Raw genomic sequence first — 25,267 nt, 5'->3', positions numbered from 1 at the left:
ATAATCTTGGGACTGCCTGTATATTAGAATATACTATGAATCCCAAAAGTATATATATTTATAATAATATACCATTTCTGAAATGCATTGGGCCATGAAACCTGTTTTTCTAATTAAAAAAATTATTAATCATTTTATTGGGGAGCTCTTTCAAATCTTATAACAATGCATCATTCAATTGTATTAAACACACTTGTACATATATTGCCATCAACATTTCCAAAATATATTCTTTCTACTTGAGCCCTTGGTATCAGCTCCTCTTTTTACCCCTCCCTACCGCACCCTCCCACCCTTGTGAAACCTTGATCAATTATATATTATTACTGTTTTTTCGTATCTTATGCAGTCTGTTGTCTCCCTTCACCCACATTTCTGTTATTCGTCCCCTTTGGGGTGGGAGCTTTATATCTAACCTTGTGATGGGTTCCCCCTTTCTCCCTCCTCCTCCCACCATCGCCTTCCCACTACGGTTCCTGAGAGATTTATTTGTTCTGAATTCCATGTGTTGAGAGCTCTTATCTGTACCAATGTGTGTGCTCTGGTCTAGTTAGATTTTTAAGGTAGAACTGGGTCATGGTAGTGGGGGCGGGAAGGGTAAGCATTCAGGAACTAGAGGAATGATGTGTGTTTTGTTGGTGTTATACGGCACCCTGGTTGTATCATCCCTTGAGACCCTTGCATGGGGGAATGTCCAATTGTCTACAGATGGGCTTTGGATCTCCACTCCAATCCCATTCCCACTTTTTGCATCGATATAATTATTTGTTTGGGGTCTTTTGATACCTGATACCTGATCCTGTCTACACCCCATAATCACACGGGCTAGTGTGCTTCTTTCATGAGGCCTTATTTGCTTCCCTGCCAGATGACCACTGTTTAACTCCAAGCCTTTAAGACTGAATTTGAGGTAGTTTGTAGGAAGGGGGAAATGGCTTTCTGGATCTTAGAAGACAAGCCACTGACTTATTTATCAACTTACTCAATTAATGAATTATTGAACTATTTTGTGTTGAATTTTCCCTCTAATTCTTTTAGCTTGAGAAATGTAGATCATATTCTTCCTTTTTGGTTTTCTAACTCAAGATCTTGACACATTCATTATGATACTTTATCTTCTTGTACTGACTCTTGAAATCTTTTGTTCACTTGTTTTACTTTTTCATCCCGTCCATTTGATTTAGCTATTCTGTATTTAATAGCAAGTTTTAAAGTCTCTATTGACATCCATGTTTGATTTTTCTTTCTTTCACACTTTGCATTTTTCAACCTGAAAGAACTGAAGAAAAATATTCAAGTCTTGAACTACAATATTAAATTATTGTATGAGTGAAAGAATATTAAAAGTTGGAAACTGAATAGGGAAGACTGAAAAGAATTGATACATTTTACTTGTGCTGGAGAAGTGATGAGAGTACCACGGACTACTCAAAAGATAAACTGATCTGTATTGGAAGAAGTATGGCCAGAGTGCTCTTAGAAGCAAGGACACAAGTCCTCATCTTACACACTTTGAACATGTTGTCAGAAGAGGCCAGTCCCTGGAGAAGGGCATCATGTTTGGTAAAGTTAAAAAAAGGGGGCAGTGAAAATTAGGAAGGCCTTCAAGGAGTTAGACTGACATTGTGGCTGCAACAATGGGCTCAAGCATAGGAGTAATTGTGAGGATGGTGCAACACTGGGCAGTGTTTCAGTCTGCTGTGCATAGGTTCGCTATGGGTTAGAACTGACTCAATGACACCTAACAACAACAACAACAACAACAACGGTACAATATTGAATAACGCAGGAAACATCTGAAGAAGGAAGGAATACACAAACAGAGTCACTCTACCAAAAAAAAAAATTGGCCAATATTCAACCATTTCAGGAGGTGGCAGCATGTGACTAAGAGCCAATAATATGATGGACAGCGGTGAAGTGGGTGAAGGGAGACATCAGACGGTGTAAGATATGACAAAATAATAATTTATAAATTATCAAGGGCTCATGGGGGAGGGGGGAGCAGGGAGAGAAGGAAAAAATGAGCAAATACCAGGGGCTCAGGTAGAAAGTAAATGTTTTGCGAATGATGAGGGAAATAAATGTACAAGAGTACTTGATACAATAGATCACAATGTGGATTGTGATAAGAGTTGACAAGCCCCCAATAAAATGATTTAATTTTAAAAAGAGCCAATAATATTAAAGGAAGAAGCCCAAGTTGTACAGGAGGCTTTGACAAAAAATCAAAGATCCAGGAATTGATAGAATGCCAATAGATATGTCTCAACAAACGAATGCAGTACTGAAAACGCTCAGTAGTCTATGCCATGACACTTGGAAGACTTCTACCTGGCCAACTGACTGGTAGACATCATTTGTGCCCAATTCAAAGAAAGGTGATCCAACAAATGTGGAATTTATCAAACAGCATCATTAATATCACATGCAAGTGAAATTTTGCTGGAGATAAGTTTTAAATGATTGAAAGAGTATATTAACACATAATGGCTAGAAGTCAAGGTGGATTCAGAAGAGTGCATTGAATAAACGATATCATTGCTGATCTTGGCTGTAAGAAGAGAATGCCAGAAAGATATATACTTACATTTTATTGAATTTGCAAAGACATTCAACCGTGTGTCTCATAGTGAATTATGGATAGAATCAAAAGCATGGAAATTCCAGATTATCTAACTGTGTTTATGTGGAACCTGTACATAGACCAATAGGCAATCTTTCCAATAGAAAAGGGGGCTATTACGTGATTAAAATCAGGAAGGCTGTGTTGCATCCTTTCACCATACTTATTCAAGCTGTATGCTGAGCAAATAATTCAAGAAATTGAACTATATGTAAAAGAATATGAAAATGGTATCAAGACTGAAGGAAGACTAATGATCAACCTGCCATATGCGGATGGCATAGCCTTGCTTCTGGAAAACAGAAAGGACTTAAAGCACTTACAGGTGAAGATCAAAGAATACAGTGTGGATTACACCTCAACATAAAAAAAATAAAATTCCCCACAACTGGATTAATAAGCAAGATTATGATAAATGGAGCAAAGGTAGACGATGCTAAGGACTTCATTTTAATTGGATCCACAATTTATGTCTATGAAAACAGAAATCAAAAAATCAGATGACATACTATTACTACTAAAGCTAAACCAGAGCTGTTCATAACCGTGGGCAAGCAGATAGATTCTGGCCTCCCACATAACCCTAGCCCCAGAGCAAGAGTAATCAGTTCTTACAACATGGCCCTGCTCAGTACTTGCCTTCAAGAAGAGATCACTGAAGATAAGGGTAGTATAGCAAAGCACGGTAAAGAAAGCAGAGGGTGCCCGGCTATCAACTGGAATAGTGTCTGGGTTCTTAATGGCTTGTATTCAAACATGCAGCTATCTACCTGAGGCATCAATGCATTCCACATCAAAGAAGCACATCAGCCTGTGTGGTCCAAAAATGGTGATAACAATATCCAAATATGAAGGGGAGAGTATCAGAGCTTAAATTGAGAACACCCATTTTGCAGAAGGCTATGGAGGACAATGGGAGCCCAAAGTCCATCTGCAGAATATCTACTCAGATTAAGCCTCTGGCAGTTCCTCACTGGTGACATGTGAGGAACAGCTTAATATCAGACAGAGATTGTAGTAAACTTGATGGTGGATTGAACCACAGTATAATATGATCCGTGGTCAGTTGACCTCCCTCTTGACCCAACCTGAATGTGCTCTAGGCTTAAATATTTCTCGTTTGTTCCATGACAGAAACTTCTTCTCTGGCTTTTAAAATATTGCTGGAAGATATGCCACTAGTATTTCAGATATCTTCAGGGTTACTCATGGTGAACACGTTTCAGTGGAGCTTCTAGAGTCTAGAATCTAGACCGAGAGCAGACTAGGAAGAAGGAATAGGTAGTCCGCTTCGGAGCGATCCACCACTGAGAACCTTATAAAGAGCAGTGATAAAGTGTGGGAAGACGAGACAGCAAGGGCCTGGAAACGGAGTCCTTCCATGTGTCACTCAGGTTTGCAAGAGCTTATTTCAACTGAGAGCACGTAGAAGGCAACCTGATCTTTTCCCACCGTTAGTCCTTTACAACCTTTTGAAAGGACTCAGGTTTCCTTGATCTTTGAATAGAAAAGAGTGCAGGTGCCTTAACTTTTCTGGTTACTTTAAGTTTAAAACAAACCAAAAAAATTAAGAGGATGTACGCTGGTACAGATAGGAACTGGAAACAGGGAATCCAGGGCGGATGATCCCTTCAGGACCAGTGGTGAGAGTGGCGATACCAGGAGGGTGGAAGGAGGGTGGGGTAGAAAGGGGGAACCGATTACAGGGATCTACATATAAACTCCTCCCTGGGGGATGGACAACAGAAAGGTGGGTGAAGGGAGACGTCGAACAGTGTAAGATATGGCAAAATAATAATAATTTATAAATTATCAAGGGTTCATGAGGGAGGGCAGAATGGGGAGGGAGGGGGAAAAATGAGGAGCTGATGCCAGGGTCTTAAGTGGACAGCAAATGTTTTGAGAATGATGAGGGTAACGAAAGTACAAATGTGCTTTACACAATCGATGTATGTATGGATTGTGATAAGAGTTGTATGAGCCCCCAATAAAATGATTTTTAAAGAATTTTTAAAAGAGAATCTAGACCCAAGAAAAGTCATTCAGCAGCCATTACCCTAACCATTGCCAGACAATAGCAGATGTGAGGTGCTGACCATGGTGGTCCTGTGTGGAGCCGCGTTATCCAAGGCAAAGCACTGTCTCAGCTCTTGCCTGCTGTTTCCATGAGTTTTGATTATGGATCCAAGCAAGATGAAATCCTTGACAACTTCAATCTTTTCTCCATTTATCGTGGTGCTACCTATTGATACAGTCGTGAGGATTTGGGTCTCCTTTCTATTGAGTTGTAATCCATACAGAAGGCTACAATCCTTGAACTTTATCAACAAGTGGTGCAAAAAGCCCTCCTTACATTCAGCCAGCAAAGTTGTGTCATCTACATATCAAAGATTTTTAATAAATGTTCCTCCACTCCTGATGCCACGCTCTCACATTGTCCAGCTTCTCAAATTATTGCTCAGCATACAAATTGAATCAGTATGGTGGGAGGCACACGTTTTCTGAGTGTGAACCATGCAGTATTCGCTCCTTCTTTTGAACAACTGCCTCTGGGCCCATGCACAGGCAGCACAAGGAAGTGTTCTGGAATTCCTGTTCTCTTCAAGGCTATCCATAGCTGACTCTGATCCACACAGTCGACATTTTCCCCTAGTGAATATTTCTCCCCTCTTCCAGTTCAGACTAGCTCCAGGGGGCTGGTGGACTCCTACATTTGGCTCTTTAAGCTCTTCTATATGCCATGGCTGGTAGGCCAGGTTTACTGCCCTCCATAGGGTCAAAGTGAGGAGGGAGGAATGGGGAAGAGAGTCTAATCTAACTGTTGCTGTGATCTGCCCTGGGCACTGTGAGGCTCGGGGAGCAGAACATGAAAGCTGACACGTTCTCAATGTTACAATGCAAGGAACCCCTGAAGTCAAGCCCTTTTGTGCTGGCTATGCTTCTTCTGCACTAAAGTGAAGAAGCTGCCGAGCTTCTCCAACAGCCACCGCCAGCCTTCCTCTGCTGAGGTTGCACATTCTTGGCAGAAAGCTTCTTGAGAGAGGATCCTATGTCATGTGATCCCCGAGCTCATTGTTCCCCACAGGTCCCCGTCTGCCGTTCTGCCTGCTCCTTCCAGAGTTGCTGCTGCTTCAACACAGCCTGATCTCCCCGCTCTTCCCCCAGACAGCGCTGGCCATGTCCTTTTGAAGTCACTCTTCTTTAGGTGTGTGTCAAATACCCGTTCTTTTGTGCCCTCAGAAGGAGACCTGGTGGCACATAAAGTTACATTGCTAAGAGCTGGAGTGACTTGAGTTGCAATGGGTTTAGTTTGGTTTGGGCTTTGTCCTCTGCAAACTTCCGGGGGAGAAACTATCCAGCATTCCAGAAGGATCGATTCAAGGTCCTTTCACAATGTTTGAAGACAAGGAGCAGCACCATCCACTCGTCCCCATTGCGGGGGTGGGGCTGGCCGCGGGAGAGAAAGCGCGCCCCTCGTTCCCACGGCTTTCTCAAGAGATCCCTGGCGTCTTCACTCTCAGCAGGTTGACATCTTCAGCTTACGAGTTGCAAATCCAGTCTGGGACCACTTTCTTTGGTAGTTTCATCTTCTGAATAGCTCAGTTGGACATGTGGAAATACTGGTCACTGATTTTTGTTGTTGCTGCTGCTGCTTTTAGTCTTTGGCTTTCCTCAAAACTGAGAGGCAAGAGTATCATTTTCACATCCCTTTACCAACATATTGTTTACCATTCTGTCCTCACGCCTGGCGCAGTGCCTGGCAGTCATCAAATGAACCATGAAAAAGAACAGCAAGGAATACTGAGGAGAACTCATACTTGATGGAGAGAAGAAATGGAAGAGGCAAAAGAAAGCCTGCTTTCCACTAATTGAGGTGATGCTCATGTGTTAAATGCTGCAAGGAGCAGCAGAGGTCAAGGTGGGGAAAAGACCACTGAGTTTGATAAATGAAGGTCATTGGGAGCCTTTGAGGAAGTAGCTTTAGCTGAATGTTAAAAACATATCAGACTTTTGTGAGTTGAGGCTCGAATAGGAGGTGAAGAAATAGACGGCTTAATTTCTGTAGGGTCTCTGCATATGGGTTTTGGGTTTTCACTGTAATGCATAGAATGTGCTCCATCAGAATTTTAGCTCTAATACAATTCCTTGATACCCAGACACCATCCGGCTGCAGATTCTTGACCTCACCAACAGGCCCCTGAATTGAAATCTCTGGAGTGGTAGGCTTGGGGATCTGCATTTTAAACAAGCTCTGTAAGGATTTGTATGCTTCCCAAAGAGTGAAGGACTGAAAGTGCGTCCCTTCTAAACAAACAACTCCCTGCCATCAAGCCAATTCTTCCTCCTGACAAACCGATAGGACAGGGTGGAACTGCCCCTTTGGGTTTTGGAGCCTTTTAATCTTTACGGGAGCAGACAGTTTCATCTTCCTAGCTCTGAGGCACTGGTGGGTTTGAACCTCGGACTTTGTTGTTAGCGCCTCAATGTGTAGCTCATGACACCACCAGGGCTCCTTGGTCATTCCCTTGGAGCCCTGGTGACCTTGTGACTGAGAGTTGTGCTGCTAACTGCAAGGGCAGTAGTTCGAAACCACCAGCCACTTCTTGGGAGAAAGACAGGGTTCTCTACTGCAAGAAAGAGTTATAGTCTAAGCACATTGGGCCAGATGGCGATGCTTGGAAGCTGGGACATTGCTGCTGCCATTGATCTCCTGGAGTGCCTCTATGGGGCTGGAGCCAAAAAAGTAATGTGGCTGAAATTGTTGATAGTGAAAGAATGGCTGAGCTGGAAGCCCAAATCTGTCATCAGATTGAGTGCTATTTTGGTGACCTTAATTTGCCTTGGGACAAATTTTAAAGGAACAGATCAAATTAGATGAAAGCTGAATACCACTGGAGAACATGATAAAATTCACCAGGTAAAAGCATCTAAAAACAGGCTTTAATGTCATAGTCGAAGTATGGGGAAAATCAAAAGTGGAGCTCAAGGACATCAAAGAAGACAGACTAAATAAGATCTCCAAGTGAACCCCTCCCTGAAGTGACTGATGAGTTTAAAATGATATGAAAAAAAAACAAAAAAACAGATCTGGGGGAACGGGGAGGGAGGGGAAAATGAGGAGCTGATACCAAGGGCTCAAGTAGAAAGCAAATGTTTTGAGGATGATGATGGCAACAAATGTACAAATGTACTTGCCACAATGGATGTATGCATGGATTGTGACAAGAGTTGTATGAGCCCCCAATAAAATGATTTTTTTTAAAGTGTTAAAAACGAGATCTGTTAATATTAAAGGCTTCCCAACTGATGCAACTCTTGATGCCATAAAAGAATGGTCAGAAGGCAAAGGTGAAACCCTAAAGACTCAGATGAGAAGAACATTGCACGGAGCACTTAAGGGACCAATGTTCGTTGTTTTGAGAGCATTGAATGTGCTAAGGAGTTCATAGAAACCCCGGGCCAGAAATATAAAGACACAGACTGGCTAATACTTTTTAAGGATGATTACTTTGCAAAATAAGAATGACGAAAGAAAGCAAAATAAAGTTTAGGCTAAATTATGAGCAAGGAGGAGAACAAAAGTCATCGGGAGATGCTGAAATGAAATCTCTAGAAGAAAAGGAGAGCTGCTTGCTGGAGTTTTCAGGCAACTTGGATGATCAGACCTGCAGAGAAGCCTTGCACATCCTTTTTGCAAGCCATGGAGAAGTCAAACGGATAGACTTTGTCAGAGGGAGCCAAACAGGGAGCCATTCTATTTAACGAGGAGGTTAAAGAAGCCCTAGAAAAATCCAAAGATGCAAGAAACAATAATGTACAATTAAAAAAAACAGAGAAGTGATGTGATGTGGGAAGTACTAGAAAGAGAGATGGAAAATAGCAGCATGGAGAAAAAATGGTGGAAGATCAACCAGAATCCCAGAATATATGGTCACAGATTTAAAGGAAAGAAAAAGGGAAATACAGTTGCTCAGGCTGGGTTGCTTAAAGGAAACGTGCAGCGTCAGGGCAAGAAAATGAAAGTCAGTGGTGAGGATGCACGTGTGGATGTGGTGGTACAGCTGGAGCAGAGCAAAGAGCAAGCGAAGAAGCAAACAAAGAACAGCCGGCTTCCAAATACCAGCAAACTGAAAGTGGTACGGGGGGCATCCAGCAATTTACGTTTTATTTTTGCTTAATCTGCTTCTCTCTTTGGATATTTTGAAAAAGAAAATAAAATCAGGTTCACTTCCATGTCCTAATTATAAGAAAGGAAAATATTTTTGTTGCTTTGTCCTTTTGTAATCACATGAGGATTTTTTCATGTATAGCTCTGTGATAACAGATGATTCAAACGGAAGGTTCTTCCACCTAATTACCTTTTCATTATGAGGATATACTAGTGTAAAATTTAATAAAATATATGCTATATAAAAAACAACCACCACGACAAAAAAGAGTTACAGTCTCAGAAACCAGTAGGGGCAGTTCTACCCTGTCCTATAGGGTTACCATGAATTGGCATTGACTTACTGGCAGTGAATTTGGTTTGGCTGGTCATTCCCTTAGACCACAATAATTGCCTGAGCAGTATGAAAAGAATCAGGTGGAGTGTAGGAGAAACTCCTTGAAATTCTATTTTTGACATTAATTTATAGTAGGGAGGAAAGAAATTAAACATTAACATTTAAATATGGGTTGACAAAATATTCATTCATAATTTGTGGAGGGGGTATTATGTGCCAGGGACTCTGAGAATATGACCGTAAAAAACAAAGTCATGGAGCTTACATTCTTGGTAGCAGGAGGTATATGCGATAAACAAACAACTCAGCATAGAGTGTAACGTAAGGTAACAAATGCGATACAGGGGAAGAGGTACAAAAATGTAATCCTTCCCCCAGTGACCACTTTGGCTGCTAGGGAAGATGTTAGGGAAATGTTCCCTTGGACCAGAGACCTGAAGGTCACAAGAGAGCTAGTCACATGGCTATCGAGAGCTAGAACACAATGTCCAGAGGAAACAGTGAAACAGAAGCTCACATGTAGAACTGAATGTGTTAAGAAGCCAGTGTGGCTGCAGGGGAATGAATGAGAGGGAGAAGAGGCATATGTGACATCAGGGAATTGGAGGTGTGGGTGACAAATGTAGGACCTTGTAGGCCATGGTCTAGACTTAAGCGTATTCTTCAAATGAACTATAAAGCCAGTGGAGCAGAGGATCTTCCAGCATCTAGTTGTTGGGCTGATGAGGAAGACCAATGAGAGGGACATGAGACAGACAGCGGATAAGAGAAAATGGCAGCACAGAGCAAAGAGTAACCAACAATTGTCCTGAATACTTCTCACCGATCCAGTAAAACGGTGATTTTCTTTTCTTTTCTCCCCCCCTCCCATGGTAATTTCTTTTTTTTTCCCTTTAAATTATGTAATTCTGGTGGCATGGTAGGAACTCAAGCCCGACTGAGTTCACAAGAAAACTAGGAGAGTAGATACTGGAATTAGCCAGACATTTTAGAGTTTAGATGTAAAGGGGCAGAGAGAAATTGAAAAGCAAAGATGTTGCTAAGAGGTACTACTGATCCGAGCCCTGGTATTTTCAAGTGCATATGAAAGTTGGACATTGAACAAGGATGGCTGAAGTAGCAGTGATACATTTGAACTGTGGTGCTGGCGAAGAATATTGGCAGGACTGTGGACTTCCAAATGAACAAACAAATTGATCTTGGCAGAGGTACGGCCAAAATACTCCTCAGAAGCAAGGATGGCAAGATTTCATCTCACATACTTCGGACCTGTGGTCAGGAGGGACCTGTCCCTGGAGAAGGACATCATGCTTGGTAAAGCAGATGAGCAGTATTTAAATGAAAGCTCTACCCTTTAGATTTTCATATTTATCGACTATTTCAAATTGTTGCTTCTTGTTTTTTTCCAATTCAAATGTTCTTGAACTCTTTTGCTCCCCAATGTAATTCTTTTCTTTAGGATTTGAATCTAATTGGATGAAATCCCAACACCACAGATAATTGAAGACTCTGGGTACTTCCTGGTATTGAGGGAAGGCTTTGAACACAAAACTTAATTGTCAGCATTAAGTAATGAGGACGTTTTCAATATCTCAAACCCTAACAGAAGGCCTTCAACCTAGCTACTCCCATCCACTAAACTCACGCATCTGAAGAAGCCTGGTGTTCCGCTGCCTTCCTGCTGGACTGCTTACTGCCTTTCCTGCTGGGAGGGCTAGAAAGTACGTAGTTCTGCTTTCTCTCCACGATCAAATCAAATCTAAAAATTAATGGTCTGAATTAAATCCCACTTGATTCATAAATTCTTTCAGACCTCACAGCATGAAGTAATTTGTGCTCTTTAGGTACATGCTACTCATACCATTTGGCAATTCAATATATTCAGCCTTGTAAAGTCTCTTCTTTTTGTGATTGCTAATATTATTTAAGTCTTGCTTACCATCTTATTATTGGCAATATTTATATCCTAACTCTACAACTAAAATAAAAGATTGTTGAGAGAAGTTTAGTCTTATTATTTATCTGGCACTATACCTTGCACATAATTACTATAAATTATAGATCTATATTACTAAAGCTCTTACTCATTTCAATATATATGCACGAACACAAGCATTTAAAAGGAGATATTTTCCTAAAGCTATTTTGTTAAGATGGTAACAAAATATCTGTAACTGACTATATAACGTAGTACCAACACTGGAAAGTGAACAATGTAATACTTCAGTCAAAATCTCTTTCAGGTTATTTCAACAATTCTTACATTTGAAATAACTACTTAAAATGGTTTCCATAAGGATTGAATTACTTACCTCACAAAAACTTACATAGTAGCACAAAAGAAATACAACAATATGAACAAGCTTCATGTTGGAGGAACTCTGTCAGGGCCTGGGTCTCAGCTGAGGACTATCTCCACACCAGATATCCTTTTTAAATTTAATTTTTAACTCCTGAAAAAATATTTAAAGAAGGCACACCTCCTAAAGAGATTTGTACTTTTGAACTTGACAAAGAATTTGGCTAAAATCCAGAGTTTTACCGTAACTGAAACCAAAATTGGCCTTCTCAGTAAATAGCTGAGGGAAGGTAACCAATAGGAACCTTCTTTCCTCCAGCTTTTCCACCTTGGTACTGAGGGGTGCCTCAGTTCTGCTTTTCAGTGAAAACCGACATGACACTGGAAACAGATGTTTTATGCCTTTTGGTACAACATAGTTACTTCTTTTATCTTTGAAGCTTGAAGGCTATATATGGCAGTAAGAAGAGAATGCCTATCAATCAAAACTAAAAAGCAAGAGGGAACCGATTACATGGAACTGTGTGTGACCTCCTCCCTGGGGGACAGACAACCGAAAAGTGGGTGAAGGAAGACGTCGGACAGGGCAAGATATGACAGAATACCCATTTATAAACTACCAAGAGCTCATGAGGGAGGGGGGAGCGGGGAGGGAGGGGAAAAATGAGGACCTAATGTCGGGGGTTTAAGTAGAGAGAAAATGTTTTGAGAAACGATGTACAAATGCGTTTTACACAATTGATGTGTGTATGGATTGGGATAACAGTTGTATGAGCCCCTAATAAAATGTTAAAAAAAAGGGTGGGGAGAGGGGGGAAATGAGGAGCTGATACCAACGGCTCAAGTAGAAAGCAAATGTTATGAGAATGATGATGGCAACAAATGTACAAATGTGCTTGACACAATGGATGGATGGATAGATGGTGATAAGAGTTGTATGAACCCCCAATAAAATGATTAAAAAAACAACAACAAAAAAGCCCCACTGCCACCAAAGCTATTCTGATTCATAGTAAGCCTACATAGGGTTTCCAAGAGTGTAAATCTTCACGGAGCAGCTTCATCTTTCTCCCTCAGTGCAGCTGATGGATTTGAACCAACAACTTTGAGGTTAACAGGCTTTGCCCACCACCACCAAGGTTCTTGCGCATCAATAAAAGGTTATATGAAATAGACTAAAAGCGTACAGAAAACCATTTATATGACTTGGGTTTTTTAACGAGTATTTTTGTCCCTACGCCTGTGGTTGGTGCTGGTGGTTCACACAGTCAGCTGCTCGCTGAAAAGATGGAGTTTTTTGTTTTTCATATATTTGAAATGAACTTGTCACTAAAGATCCAAGTCCATTTCAGTTTTACTTTCCTTCTTTATTTTCTGCCACTTAGGCCAATGTTTAGGACAAAGGGATAAGAAATCTGGAGGGATTTTTGTTTTGTTTTTAAAGAACAATATGTGTACTTTTGTACACTGTATGTAGTTATACAATTCATCTCAATAAATTAAATCAACAATATCCCAATAAACCCTCTGTAAATGTGGTTCTTTCTTTCCCCTACCTTTCTCCTTCCTTCCTCAATATCTTATCCCTCCCCTCTCCCTGTCCCGCCCCTGTCCCCAGCCACCTTATTTTATAGTCACCCAAACCTCGGTGTATAAACCGTGTTTCTTCTTCTCCACATCTCCTTATAATACTGATGTTATTAAATACTTTATTTTTATAAGATTGGCTGTTTGCTAAGCATAATGTTCTCTACTTTTGTCCATGTCTTGCAGTGTTTAATATAACTATATTGGTTTTTACTGGTGCACAATATTCCATTGTATGAATGTACCAGAGTTTGTTCATCCATTGCTCTATAATCGGCATTTGGGGCTGTTTCCATGTTTTTGCTATTGTGGAATTTGCTCTATTAAACACAGGTGTTCTAAGTGGAGAGGAAATGTTTTGAGAATGATGAGGGCAATGAATGTAAAAATGCGCTTTACACAATTGATATTTGTATGGATTGTGATAAGAGTTGTATGAGCCCCTAATAAAATGTTTTAAAAAAATAATAAAATAAACATAGGTGTTCGTGCTGTAGTCTTAATTTCTTTAGTGCATATACTGAGTAGAGAGAAATCACTGTATCATCAGGTATTTGTATTTGCATTTGTTTAAGGAAGGGCTACACTGATTTCTAGAGTGGTTGTACAATTCTACAGTTCCACTAGCAATATACAAATGGTCCAATCTCTCCACATCCTCTTTGGTATTTATTACTTTGTTTTACTGAATTTTGCTAAAAGTGGTCTGTGTGAAGTGGTATCACATGGTTGCTTTAGCTGCTAACAGAAAAGATGGAGATTTAAGTCCACTCAGAGGTGCCTTGGAAGAAGGACTAGCAATCTACTAGGGGAAAAGCAGGCTTTCAAAATCTTATGGAACATTGTTCTGCTCGGACACTCATGGGATTGCCATGAATCAGCATTGGCTCAATGGCAACCAATTTGGTTTGCTTCTGATTTTTCCCCAGGACCAACGATTGTGTAGGATATATTTGCACGTGTGAAGTAAATTTGTGACAGCTGGAATGCTATGAGAGCTCTCCTGAAGCAGACAAGGGACAGTTTGGTGCAAGATCTATATTAGGGATCAACACCTGTGAAAGGAGTGGAACAGAAGCAAAAGCAAGCAGAGGGAGAGCTCGAACCATGAAGCAGGCTTGCCGAAGTCTTGGCTAACGCAGTCAGAAGTCTGGAGTGAGTGTTGTGTGGTAGCATCCCTGAATGAGGACACAAAGGCTGGGCAGGTCTATGGAGCCTAAATTGTTCAGTCACCTGAAGGCTGAAGCCCCAGGAAGCACATGACCCTGGCTAAGGAGGCTTTCTGTAGCTGGGGCAAACCCTGAACGATCTGACAACTATTCAATGTCAGAAGGGATCTGCTGACTACACCTTTCAAAGCTAGACAGCACACCATCCGTGGGGATGTATAGCAAACTCATCTCTGTGTCTTCCACAGTCCACCCTTGCACCACTTAAAAATAAAATCATTTTATTGGGGCTCATACAACTCTGCTCACAATCCATACACACATCAATTGTGGAAAGCACATTTGTACATTTGTTACCCTCATCATTCTCAAAACATTTGCTCTCCACTTAAGCTCCTGGCACCAGCTCCTCATTTTCCAACCTTCCTCCCTCCTTCATGAACCCTTGATAATTTATAAATTATTATTTTGTCATATCTTGCCCTGTCCGACGTCTCCCCTCACCCACTTTTCTGCTCTCCGTCCCCCAGGGAGGAGGTCATATGTAGATCCTTGTGATCGGTTCCCCCTTTCCACCCCACCCTCCCTTCACCCTCCCGGTATCACCACTCTCACCACAGGTCCTGAAGGGATCATCTGTCCTGGATTTCCTGTTTCCAGTTCCTATCTGTACCAGTGTACATCCTCTGGTCTAGCCATATTTGTAAGGTAGAATTGGGATCATGATAGTGGGTGGGGGGTGAGCATTTAAGAACTAGAGGAAAGTTGTATGTTTCATCGTTGCTACTTGCACCCTGGCTCCTCTCCTCCCTGTGATCCTTCTGTAAGTTGCCTTACACCTTTTAGTTGTACTTCTACAACATGTTTCCAAGTAACTGCTCCAAAGTTCTGGTGGCTTCCCTATTGGGGAGTTAACTGAGAAGAGAGAACTAGAGAAATACAGACCCATGACATTGCAGTTGACCTTGAGGCTTATCCTTTCTAGAATTCCTTCATCCTGAGCTACCACCTCTACTGGCCTCAGTGGCTTACCTAATGTTGTACCCTAGAGCCTTCTTGAGAGATTATCTAAGCTCCTGTTTCTGCCACTTGACTGTGGTGTAGAGGTACCTAAGTAGTTCAGATGGGCTATGCATGTGTTCCTTAACGCCCCAGGGGATTCTAGCAGCTCCACTTCCTCTGTGTGATCAGGGCCAATTACTCTTGGCAAGATGGTGAATTCTCTTCTTCCCTACTGGTTCAATGTGCTTATACAGGCACACATTCTTTTACTGTGGCTTTGCTTTGTTGTGCTTCATATACATATATGTGCTTTGTTTTCAGTAAAATATAAAACTCAAATAAATTCATACCTAAGAAGAAATAGGAACGGTAAAGATTTTAACCCTTCAAAGACATCCAGTGAGTTTTAACCACCTTTTAAGAGGTATTGTTCCTTTGCTAAACTTTCTTTAAAAAAAAAAATTGTATTGGGAGCTCTTACAGCTCTTATAACAATCCATACATCAATTGTATCAAGCATATTTGTACAGATCTTGCCATCATCATTTCCAAAACATTTTCTTTCCACTTGAGCACCCCCCCACCCCCGCCAGCCTCGTGAATCCTTGATTATATATTGTTATTAGTATTTCGTATCTTGTGTCCCTTGTTTCCCTTCATCCAAATTTCTGTTATTTGTCCCCCTTTTTTGGGGGGGTGTCCCTCTTTCCCCCCCTTCCCCTTCCCCAACCAGCCCCTACCCTCTTGCTATCACTGCTCCCACTGCTGCTCCTGAGGGTTTATCTGTCCCGAATTCCACCACCTTTTCAAAGTATAGAAAACCATGGAAAGCGCCTCAGCTTGTTTGATGAGCCTAGTAGTACTGAACTAGATGAGCCTCAAAAATAATCAACACACTAATCTTTTATTCTATGCAATAATCCTAAATAAAGTGCTAGCAAACTATATACATCAATGTGATAGTTAGGTTTTTTGTCAACTTGATTTGGCCAGGATTTTTCCACACACTGTATTCAACTCCATGATGGGGTCTTCTGTGAGCAGCCCAGCAGTTGGGAGAAGACTAGGGTAGGTACTAACTACCCCCTTAGAGTTGCCACAGTATTAATATAATAGAAAGTAAATTTTCTAGGGAGTGTGGACTATTTATTGCTATTTAAGCAGGCTTCTTGAGGGGTCTGGGTCCTGCATCTGTGTCCTTGACCTCCAGTTCTTTGGACTTGAGTCATTTTACCCATTTGCCTGAAACAACTGAAAGGAAAATATAATAAATGGCTTCTGAGCACTGAGAGTTTCTGCAGTTTATGTCTCATCCCTCCCATAATCTCCTTGAAATACAACATTTAAAAAATAAAAAAGAAATTTAAAAAGAAAATATAATTCTATTATACCACTTTAAAATTGGGATACCACCAACAGAATATAAACAGTGAAAAAGAATTGGAATGTGTTCAGTAGAAAGAGACGAAGTGAAAAACTTAAATTTAACATTTCAGAAATACCAAATTCATGCAGATGCCAAACTAGGTTATTCAGAATGAAAGAGACCACTAAATTATTATTAGGGATACTAGGGGTATATTATTAGGGATTATTAAGATGTGTTTGGCAGAGCTCTCTAGAGAAACAAAACCAGGGCACTTACTATATATATGTAGGTTTACATAGCATGAAGGAATATAATGGCACACAGCAATACAGAGGGCTCAGTTCAACTCATTCTCATGGAACATTTAATATACTGAAGTTCCTTCAGCTGAAGGTCCTTCAACTTATTAGGGCTGCAAGGTCCAAGGTCATGGGTAGAGTCTGCCCTCAGGCAAGACAGGCAGAGTTGGCCCTCAGGCAGTGGACAGCAGGGTAGAGCAGCAACAGTCAGAGCTTCAGGGAGCTTAGTGAAGCAGGCCCCACAGGTATAATGGGGTCTCAAGCTCTAGCAATACACGGCAAGGCATGATCCATCTGCCCCTTTACAAGGGCTGGATTTTTGTGAAAGAAATTCATAGAAACACAATATATATTTTATTGTACCTTTTGTCTCCCTACTTATGGGAGCAAACTCTATCTAACAAGTATTATGAGCAAAGAGAAATTACTTAATTTTATCCTTTGGAAATAAAGTCAAAGTGTGCAACTCTGAAATTGGATGCAGAATTGACCACACAAAATTGGTAAGCTTCAATATTTTTAGACTAAAAAATAACACTTTATGCACGCTAATCAAAGATGCAGAAATCAATACATGTACATAATTTTCTAACTGGTAGGCCTTTAGTTAGGGAGCCCTTGTGACAATGTTTTTATGCGTTGGGCTGCTCCCTGCAAGGTCAGCAGTTTGAAGCCACCAGCGGAGGCTTCACACTCAAGGATGAGGCGTTCTACTCCTGTAAAGAGTTACTAGCTTGGAAACCCACAGGGGGAATTTTAACCTAACAGAGTTGCCGTGAGTCAATACTGATTTGATGGTAGAGAATTTAGTCTGGATTGGTGGCACAATAGTAAAGTGCTAGCCAGCTAAACCGAAGTTTGGTGTTTGTACCTGCCGAGAGGAGGCTCTGTGGGAGAAAGTAGTATCTTCTTTCAGAAATAATAAAGTCCAAAATTCCTATGCACAGTCCATCCTGTTATATGGGATTGCTGTGAGTTAATCTGCTTGATGGCACTAACAACAAGCCTATATTTGAGACTCATCAAGTCACCCAGTAAGAAAATGTCTTTTCAAAATCTTACATTAAATTGCACATTTTAAAGGAGCCCTGATGATATAGTAAGTTACATGTTGGGCTGCTCTTTGAAAAGCTGGCAGTTCAAATCCACTAGCGGCTTCATGGGGGGTGGGGGTGGAGGGTGGGGGGTGGGGTGGGAAGAGAAGATGACTGTCTGCTCCCATAAGAATTTAGTTGTAGAAATTGTCCGGAGCAGTTATATTGGGTCCTATATGGTCACTCTAAGCTGGAGTTGACCGGACAGCAGTGGGTTTAGTGGGCTTGTCTTGTGGTTTTGATTTTATATTCAATAGTGCTAATACTTTTTCATGTTGTCATGCCATTAATTTAAAAATTGAAATGGTTACTAAATGCTGATCAGACCTTTCAAATAATTAAAGGTGTTTTAATTTTTTATTGGTCACAATTGTTTACATTTCACTTTGGTCAGTTTTAACATTTATGCTGGCTATATACACATTCTTATAGTTTGTGGAGGAAAAGGGATGAACCTCACGGAGGGCAGGCTAAACTTAATGTGTGTTTTTTTCCCTCCTTAAAAAAGTTCAGCTTAAAAATCATTTTTAGATTTAAATAGAGGAGAAAGCCTAACTCTATGCAAATCATCAACTGCATGCCAAACACCAGTCTCTAATACAGTAGAAATTTATGACAATATTTGTAGGCCATTTGAATAAGATCTAAAATCTTAAGGTTTTTATGCTTTACTTTTTAAGGAAAATTTCATTTTTCCGTTTTGGGGAAATAAGAGGCCGCGTCTGACCTGCTTTGGCTCCATGTGAGGAAGGGAGAATCCAACTTTGCAGGCAGGCGCTCGGCTTTCCGTGATAGTCTGTTGCAGTGATCACACAGAACTCACAGACAAGACTCCTGTGGACAGTTATTAGGGAAGGCAACCAGTCGCCACAAGTCATGGTCAGACAACATTAAGGATACAGTCCCTTTGTCTGCACAGCAGCTCCTCCCATCCTTGCTAGTAGTAAAGTAGGAAATCTCTCTCTGGCCCATCCTTGCTAGTAGGAAATCTCTCTCTGGTCCTCAGTCTCTCAGCCATGTAGCATCTTAGCCTCTGCTCTGACAAATGTTATAAAACCCCTTCCAAGCTAATAAATGCCCAGAGGAATCCCTCTCTCTAAGCCACCGTCCTGCCTGAAAGCCTTCCGTTGTTCTCATGCATGGTCTAGGGGTTGCGCCTTCTGGTTCACCTGCTGTCACTTTAGGCAGGGATCTTGCTCGCACTCTACTGGTGGCTTCTTTGGTGACGGTCATGACTATCTGTCCCTGTTCCTGAAATGGCTCAGTGGAATAGCAAAACCGACCAGTCCCCGAGGTCCTCTACACCTTAGTGTGTGCTTCCACAAAATCATTTGGTGGCAGTTACCAAGACTATGTAGCCATACTAAGCAATTCCACTGTACTAAACGGTCTCACTTAATTTGCATTGAAGTGAACATCCTTTTTAAAGAGGGGGAGCAATACAGAATAGGTTAATAAGTTGGACAAAAATCAACTCATAGAAAAATATCATTTTATACTCAAGAGAACTGTCCATTGTTACTAAGTTGGGGCGGCAGTACTTCTCCTGGCACACATCGGGTGGCCGTGAGTGGAATCGAGAGGGCCACAGGTGTTTTGCGGTCAACAGCTTGCTGGGCGTGCTAGTATAGTGAGTTGTACAAGTAACAGTGTTTAGTGCAGGCCCCCTAAGATAGGGGAAAAAGCAAATGGCTGGTTCAGAGCATGGGGAATAAGAGCTTTCTCATGCAAAAAGTGTTTGACAAAGAGAAAGTGCAAGATGCAAGACATGAAAGCGGTCTGAATGGTGATGCTGGTGTGATGGGACAGATGCTTTTGCATAACACCGGAGGGAAACCCAAGACATTACATAGAAAGTAGTGATTTTACTGTTGATCTAATGCTGAAGCACACATTCGGCCCTGCGATGGGTCTGGCCTGAGGGGACTGCTTTGAGAAGTTCAGCATGCCATCACCGTACTACAGTTGAGGAAGGGTATAGCCTGGAAGGCACAGAGATGTTCAGAATGTGAGAAAATGCTGTGACACACTCTTTATTTCTGAACTTCTGAACTTCTGTGTATTTTATTGGGTGATCTAGGGTAGGAATAACTTATGAAAATTTGACAAGGACATTAAAACCAAAAAGCCAAACTCACTGCCATCAAGTCGAACCCAACTCATAGCAACTCTATAGAGCAAGGTAGAACTGTCCCAGCTCTTTCTTCCGCAGAGAAGCTGCTGGTCCGCAACTGCTTGTCTTACGGTTAGCAGCCCATGCATAACCACTCTGCCAACAGGGCTCCTGACAGTGACATTAGGAGGTTGATGACAGTACAAAAGGTTGGTACCTTACAGGGAATTAATAAAACTTGATAGTTTGGCAGAAAAGCCCGGATTGCAGACAGTGATGGTAGGGCAGGAGAATACTGAAAAGTAGAAGTCCAAATGTGTAGAAAACAAGAGTACGATCACACCATGAAGACAAATAGGAAACTGGGAAGAGGTACAGTTTTGGAGGGAAGGCTCAGGGCTTCAAGGACCCATTTCAAGTTTGTTTTCCAAACTAGCTGGGAAAGTTACTTCACTCCTTGGAATGTCATTTCCTTATTTAGAGAATAAAGAGTTGGGCTTCAGGTGACTTTGAAGGCCCCACAAAGTTGGATTGGTTTGATCCTACTGAATTAAGTAGTAAGGGGGCACCAAGAAGAGGTAAAACAGCAAACTTCAGGGACACAAATAAAGCACAACAGAGCATGACAGCTCTGTATTAAAGCTCTGTCTACTCTTGGATGATGGAATATAAAATAGATTTATCAAATCTGAATTATAGCTACAGTTATCACAGTCTTTTAATATAGAGAATGGTTGGGTGTCTCTCAAAAAGCTTTCACTTTGTTACAAAAGACATACTATAATTGCAAAGATTTTTGAAAATCTCATTTAAACTTATTATAATACCCCCCTGAAATATGTACCAGTCCAATCTGTTTCAAAGGAGGGCCAAAGACCATGACAAGGTCTCAGCGAACTCAGTTGTAATAAGAGTCCAATCCAAGCTAATAAAGCAGGAGTTAGGTAAGCTTTCTTTGGGAAATAATTGTGAGTAGTGAGAAGCTGAACCCACTGAAGGCTTAAGGAATAGACCATCACTTGCTCATATGTAAATTCAAGCTGAAGGAAATGAAAACGAGTCCAAAAGCGCCACAGGATAGCCTTAAGTATATTCCACCTGGATTCAGAGACCACCTCAAGATCTGATGCACTGGACTTTACAGACCAAAGACCAGATGAGCTGAGGTGTGAGATGACAGCAAGGACAGCATACATACATGAAGAGAGCAAATGATATGAGCAAACGAAAGATCAACATGGATATCAGAAGAGATGCTAAAACTGTTCTTGAATGTCAAGTAGTTAAAACCAATGGGAGAAATGATGAAGAAAAAATGCTTAACAGAAAATTTCAAAGGGCAGCTCAAGAAGACAAAATAAGCAATTATCATGAAATGTGCAAGCCTTGAGTTGTGACATCGAAAGATTCTAAAGGCAAACAATTGAATGAAGCAGGTAGCATCCAAAAAAGGAAGGAATACACAGTAACTATATAAAAAAGACAGGTCAGGGTTCAACCATTTTAGGAAGTAGCATATGTCCAAGAACAAATCGTAGTGAAGAAAGAATTCCAAGCTGTGCTGAAGACATGGATGAAAAACAAGGTTCCAGGAGGTGATGGAGTACCAACTGACATGTTTCAACAAGTGCTTTTAGATGAACATCTAAAAGAATCTATAAGATTGCTACCTGGCCCAGCCGACTGGAAGGGATTTATAATTGTGCCCTTTCCCAAAACAGGTGACCTAACAGACTGAGGAAATTATCTAACAGTATCATCAATATCACAAAAAAGTAACATTTGCTGAAGATCATTCAAAAATGTTGCAACAGCCCATTGACAGGGAACTGCCAGAAATTTAAGCCAGATTCAGCAGACAAAAAAACAAGGGATATGATTGCAGATGGCAGATGGATTTTGTCTGAAAGGAGAGAATACCGAAATATGTTTATTTGGGTCTTTTTTACTATGAAAAGACATTTGACTATAGATCATAACTAAGGATAACATTAGCAAGAACTGATATTCAGAACATTTCATTGTGCTCATGTGGAACCTGTACACAGGTCAAGAGGCGGTTTTCTATCCCAACAAGCAGATACTGAATGGTCTAAAATAAGAAAGGTTATGTGTCAGGGCTGTATGCTTTCAACGTATTTATTTATTCAATCTGTATGGTGAGCAAATAGTCTGAGAAATTGGACTATATGAAGTACTTGGTATCAGGAGTGGAGGAAGACTCATTAACAGCCTTTGTTATGTAGATGAGGGAAACTTTGCTGATATGAAGAGGACTTGAAGCACTTACTGATGAGGATCAAAGATTACAGCCTTGACAAAACGGATTACACCTTGACAAAAATAAAAATCTTCATGTGGGTTCTATAAGAGATATCATGATAAACAGGGGAAAAAGACTGAAGTTGTTAAGGATGTAATTTTATTTGGACCCACAATCAATGCCTAGGGAAGCAGCAGTCAAGAAACCAAACAACACACACAGAATCCAGGACAGATAAACCCCTCAGGACCAATATTGAGAGTAGTGATTCCATGAGGGTAGGAGGATGGTGAGGAGAAGAGGAGGAATGGGGGGAACCAATCGCAATGATTGACGTACAACCCCCACCCCACCCCCAGCGGGGAGATGAACAACAGAAATGTGGGTGAAGGGAGATAGCGGACAATGTAAAGTATGAAAATTAAAATAATTTATAAATTATCAAGGGTTCATGAGGGTGAAAGGGTAGGGGAGGGAGGGGAAAAATGAGGACCAAGGGCCCAAGTAGAAATTTTGAAATGATGATAACATATGTACAAATGTGCTTGACACAATGGACATATGGATTGTTTTAAGAGCTGTAAGAGCCCCCACTAAAACGATGTATTAAAAAAACAACAAAACAAAACAACACACTACATTGGGCAAATCTGGGACAAAAGACCTCTTTAGTGAGTTAAAAGGAAAAAGTATCACCTTGAGGACCAAGGATTGTCTGATCCAAGCCTTGTTGTTTTCAATTTCATTTGTCACATAAGCATATGAAAGCCAGACAATGGATAAGTTAGAATGAAGTAGAATCGATCTCTTTGAATTATGGTATTAGCCAAATATATTGAATATATCATGGACTGCCAAAAGAAAGGACAAATCTGTCCTGGAAAAAGTACAGTCAAAATATGCTCCTTAGAAGCAAGGATGGTAAGACTCATCTCCTGTGCTCTGAACCTGATACAGGGAGGGACCAGTTCCTGGAGGACATCAGACTTGGTAAGGTAGAGGGTCATCAAAACAGAGGATGCTGCTCAAGGAGCTGGACTGGCGCAATGGCTGCAGTAGTAGGGTCAAACAGGGGTAGCACTGTGAGGATGGGGCAGGATTGGGCATCGTTTTGTTGTTTCCCATAGGGTTCCGATGAGTCAGACTGGACAGTACCTACCAACAAGCAGGGAAGAGGTAAGGGACAACCAGGACAGATTGGTACATACCTGACACCAAGTCTATGCCAGAAAGTACATACTTCGTTGAACAAACTATCTGGCAGCAAAAAATAATACATAAAAATTCAGCTTGGCTTTCTAGCAGATAATGTGATTTCTTTAAACACACGCACATATGAGGCTAAATAAAAAAGTACTGTTCCTAGGTTCCAGTTCATACAAGCACGGATTTACTGCAAGAAAACATGTCTAGACATGTATCTGTGATGCAGATAAGTTCTCCATTAACATACGTAGCTCAGTCTCATAAGGGTGCCTTTGAATTTTTCTCTTTTTGTGCCATGGAAAACAGTGATTTTAAGGTCAGAATGTTTAACAAAACTCAAATGGACACGGTCCCAAATTACTGAAGCTTTGCAAAAAGTTTTACAGAAATGTTGCTCCACATAAAAGAAGCTTTTAGTTTTCTTAAGATAGGGAAGACCTCAAAGATGCACTGAGGCAGAGAAGGCAGCTCAGAAAGTTCTCACTGCCCTCTAGCCCATGCTACCTGACAGGACAGAGTAGGGTTGCCCTTGGAGGTTTCCAAGGCTGTGAGTCTGCGTGGATCTCCCAAGTTCAGCTGGAGCAGGGTGCTCACACTTTTTCAGCATGAGAGCTACTTATAAAATGATCAAGTCAAAACGATCTATCAACTGCAAAATTGTAAAACATATATTTAATTTATTTATTCGTAAATGAATTGAGATTCTTTAAATGTACAATGTATGTTTATGTACCTTGCATAACCGCATGAGTCCATATTGCACAACACAACACCATTAACTATGTACATTTTTTGTCATTACCTGAGTTTACTCTGATGACTTGCACTGAATGGAATGAGCCAGGGATGCATAGTGCGGACAGTAGCTGCTGACAGCCAAACTCAAGCAGACTTCCAAATGATCATCAGTCATGGTGGAACGGGACTTGGACTTAATGATTTTTATGTGGGAAAAGGCTGACTCACATCAATAAGTAGAGCCAAATAATGCAGCCAAGGAGGTAGCATATTTTCTCATGTTTGGGTACTTTCCCTCTGCGAGTAAGTCTGGACTTCAGTTGAATGTCGGCTTGTAGTGTCAAAATATCCCATTCCTATGAAACTCATGTTTTTGTCTTCTTACTTGGTCCAGCTCCCCCACTCATTTTAATACCCTTTCAAGAGAAAAAAACCAAGGTCTAAAAATTGGCGATGACTTAGCTTGTCAGTTTTGCTGCACTTAGCGCAGTTGTTTGCACATGCATTTGACACCTAACATGGCATCTGATTGGCTGTGCTGTATACCAATTAAGTGATGGGATGGATGATAGGCTTACGCCTAATTTTGTAATGCCATGCCATCTACCCACACTACATTTGCGATTGACTAGTATTGAGCACCCCCGAGCTGGAGGTTTGGAACTGCTAGGGGTCGATAGCACAGTGCGTAACCCACATCACCCAAAGCGTAATCTTGATACCTTTTTCTTGAAAGGAGAGCAGAAGTGGTATTAGAAAGAAAATTTTAAAGTGCATCGATGAAAAAAAAAAGACGCACCTACAAATTGTTTCCTATCACAACTATGCACCTGCTTATTCTTTGAGGGTAGCAAACGCTTTCAGAATGCTTTTTGTTCCCCAAACTAAAGGAACTTTAAAAAGGGACACAATTTGAGGGCCCCCGATGATGCCCAAACTAAAATTTTGACGAGGTGTGACTTGAGTGCGGAATTCTTTGGGGAAGCTGAGAGATGG

General features: G+C 41.1%; 1 protein-coding gene across 1 annotated transcript in view; it reads right to left on the bottom strand.

Moving 5' to 3' along the window:
- CFI (complement factor I) overlaps positions 1–11,553 on the bottom strand; it is a 61,102-nt gene extending 49,549 nt beyond the window's left edge. Inside the window, exon 1 of the mRNA XM_045284318.1 lies at positions 11,445–11,553. Coding sequence (XP_045140253.1) covers positions 11,445–11,501 — 57 coding nt within the window. The 5' untranslated portion in view covers positions 11,502–11,553. The remainder of the gene's footprint in view (positions 1–11,444) is intronic.
- Positions 11,554–25,267: the final 13,714 nt, after the last annotated feature.

Source organism: Echinops telfairi, unplaced genomic scaffold, assembly GCF_000313985.2.
Source record: "Echinops telfairi isolate 266 unplaced genomic scaffold, ASM31398v2 ScPeMD7_7468;HRSCAF=8506_0, whole genome shotgun sequence".
Taxonomy (NCBI): domain Eukaryota; kingdom Metazoa; phylum Chordata; class Mammalia; order Afrosoricida; family Tenrecidae; genus Echinops; species Echinops telfairi.
The sequence above is the reverse complement of the archived record's forward strand: the minus strand, read 5'-3'. Positions and strand labels throughout refer to the sequence as shown.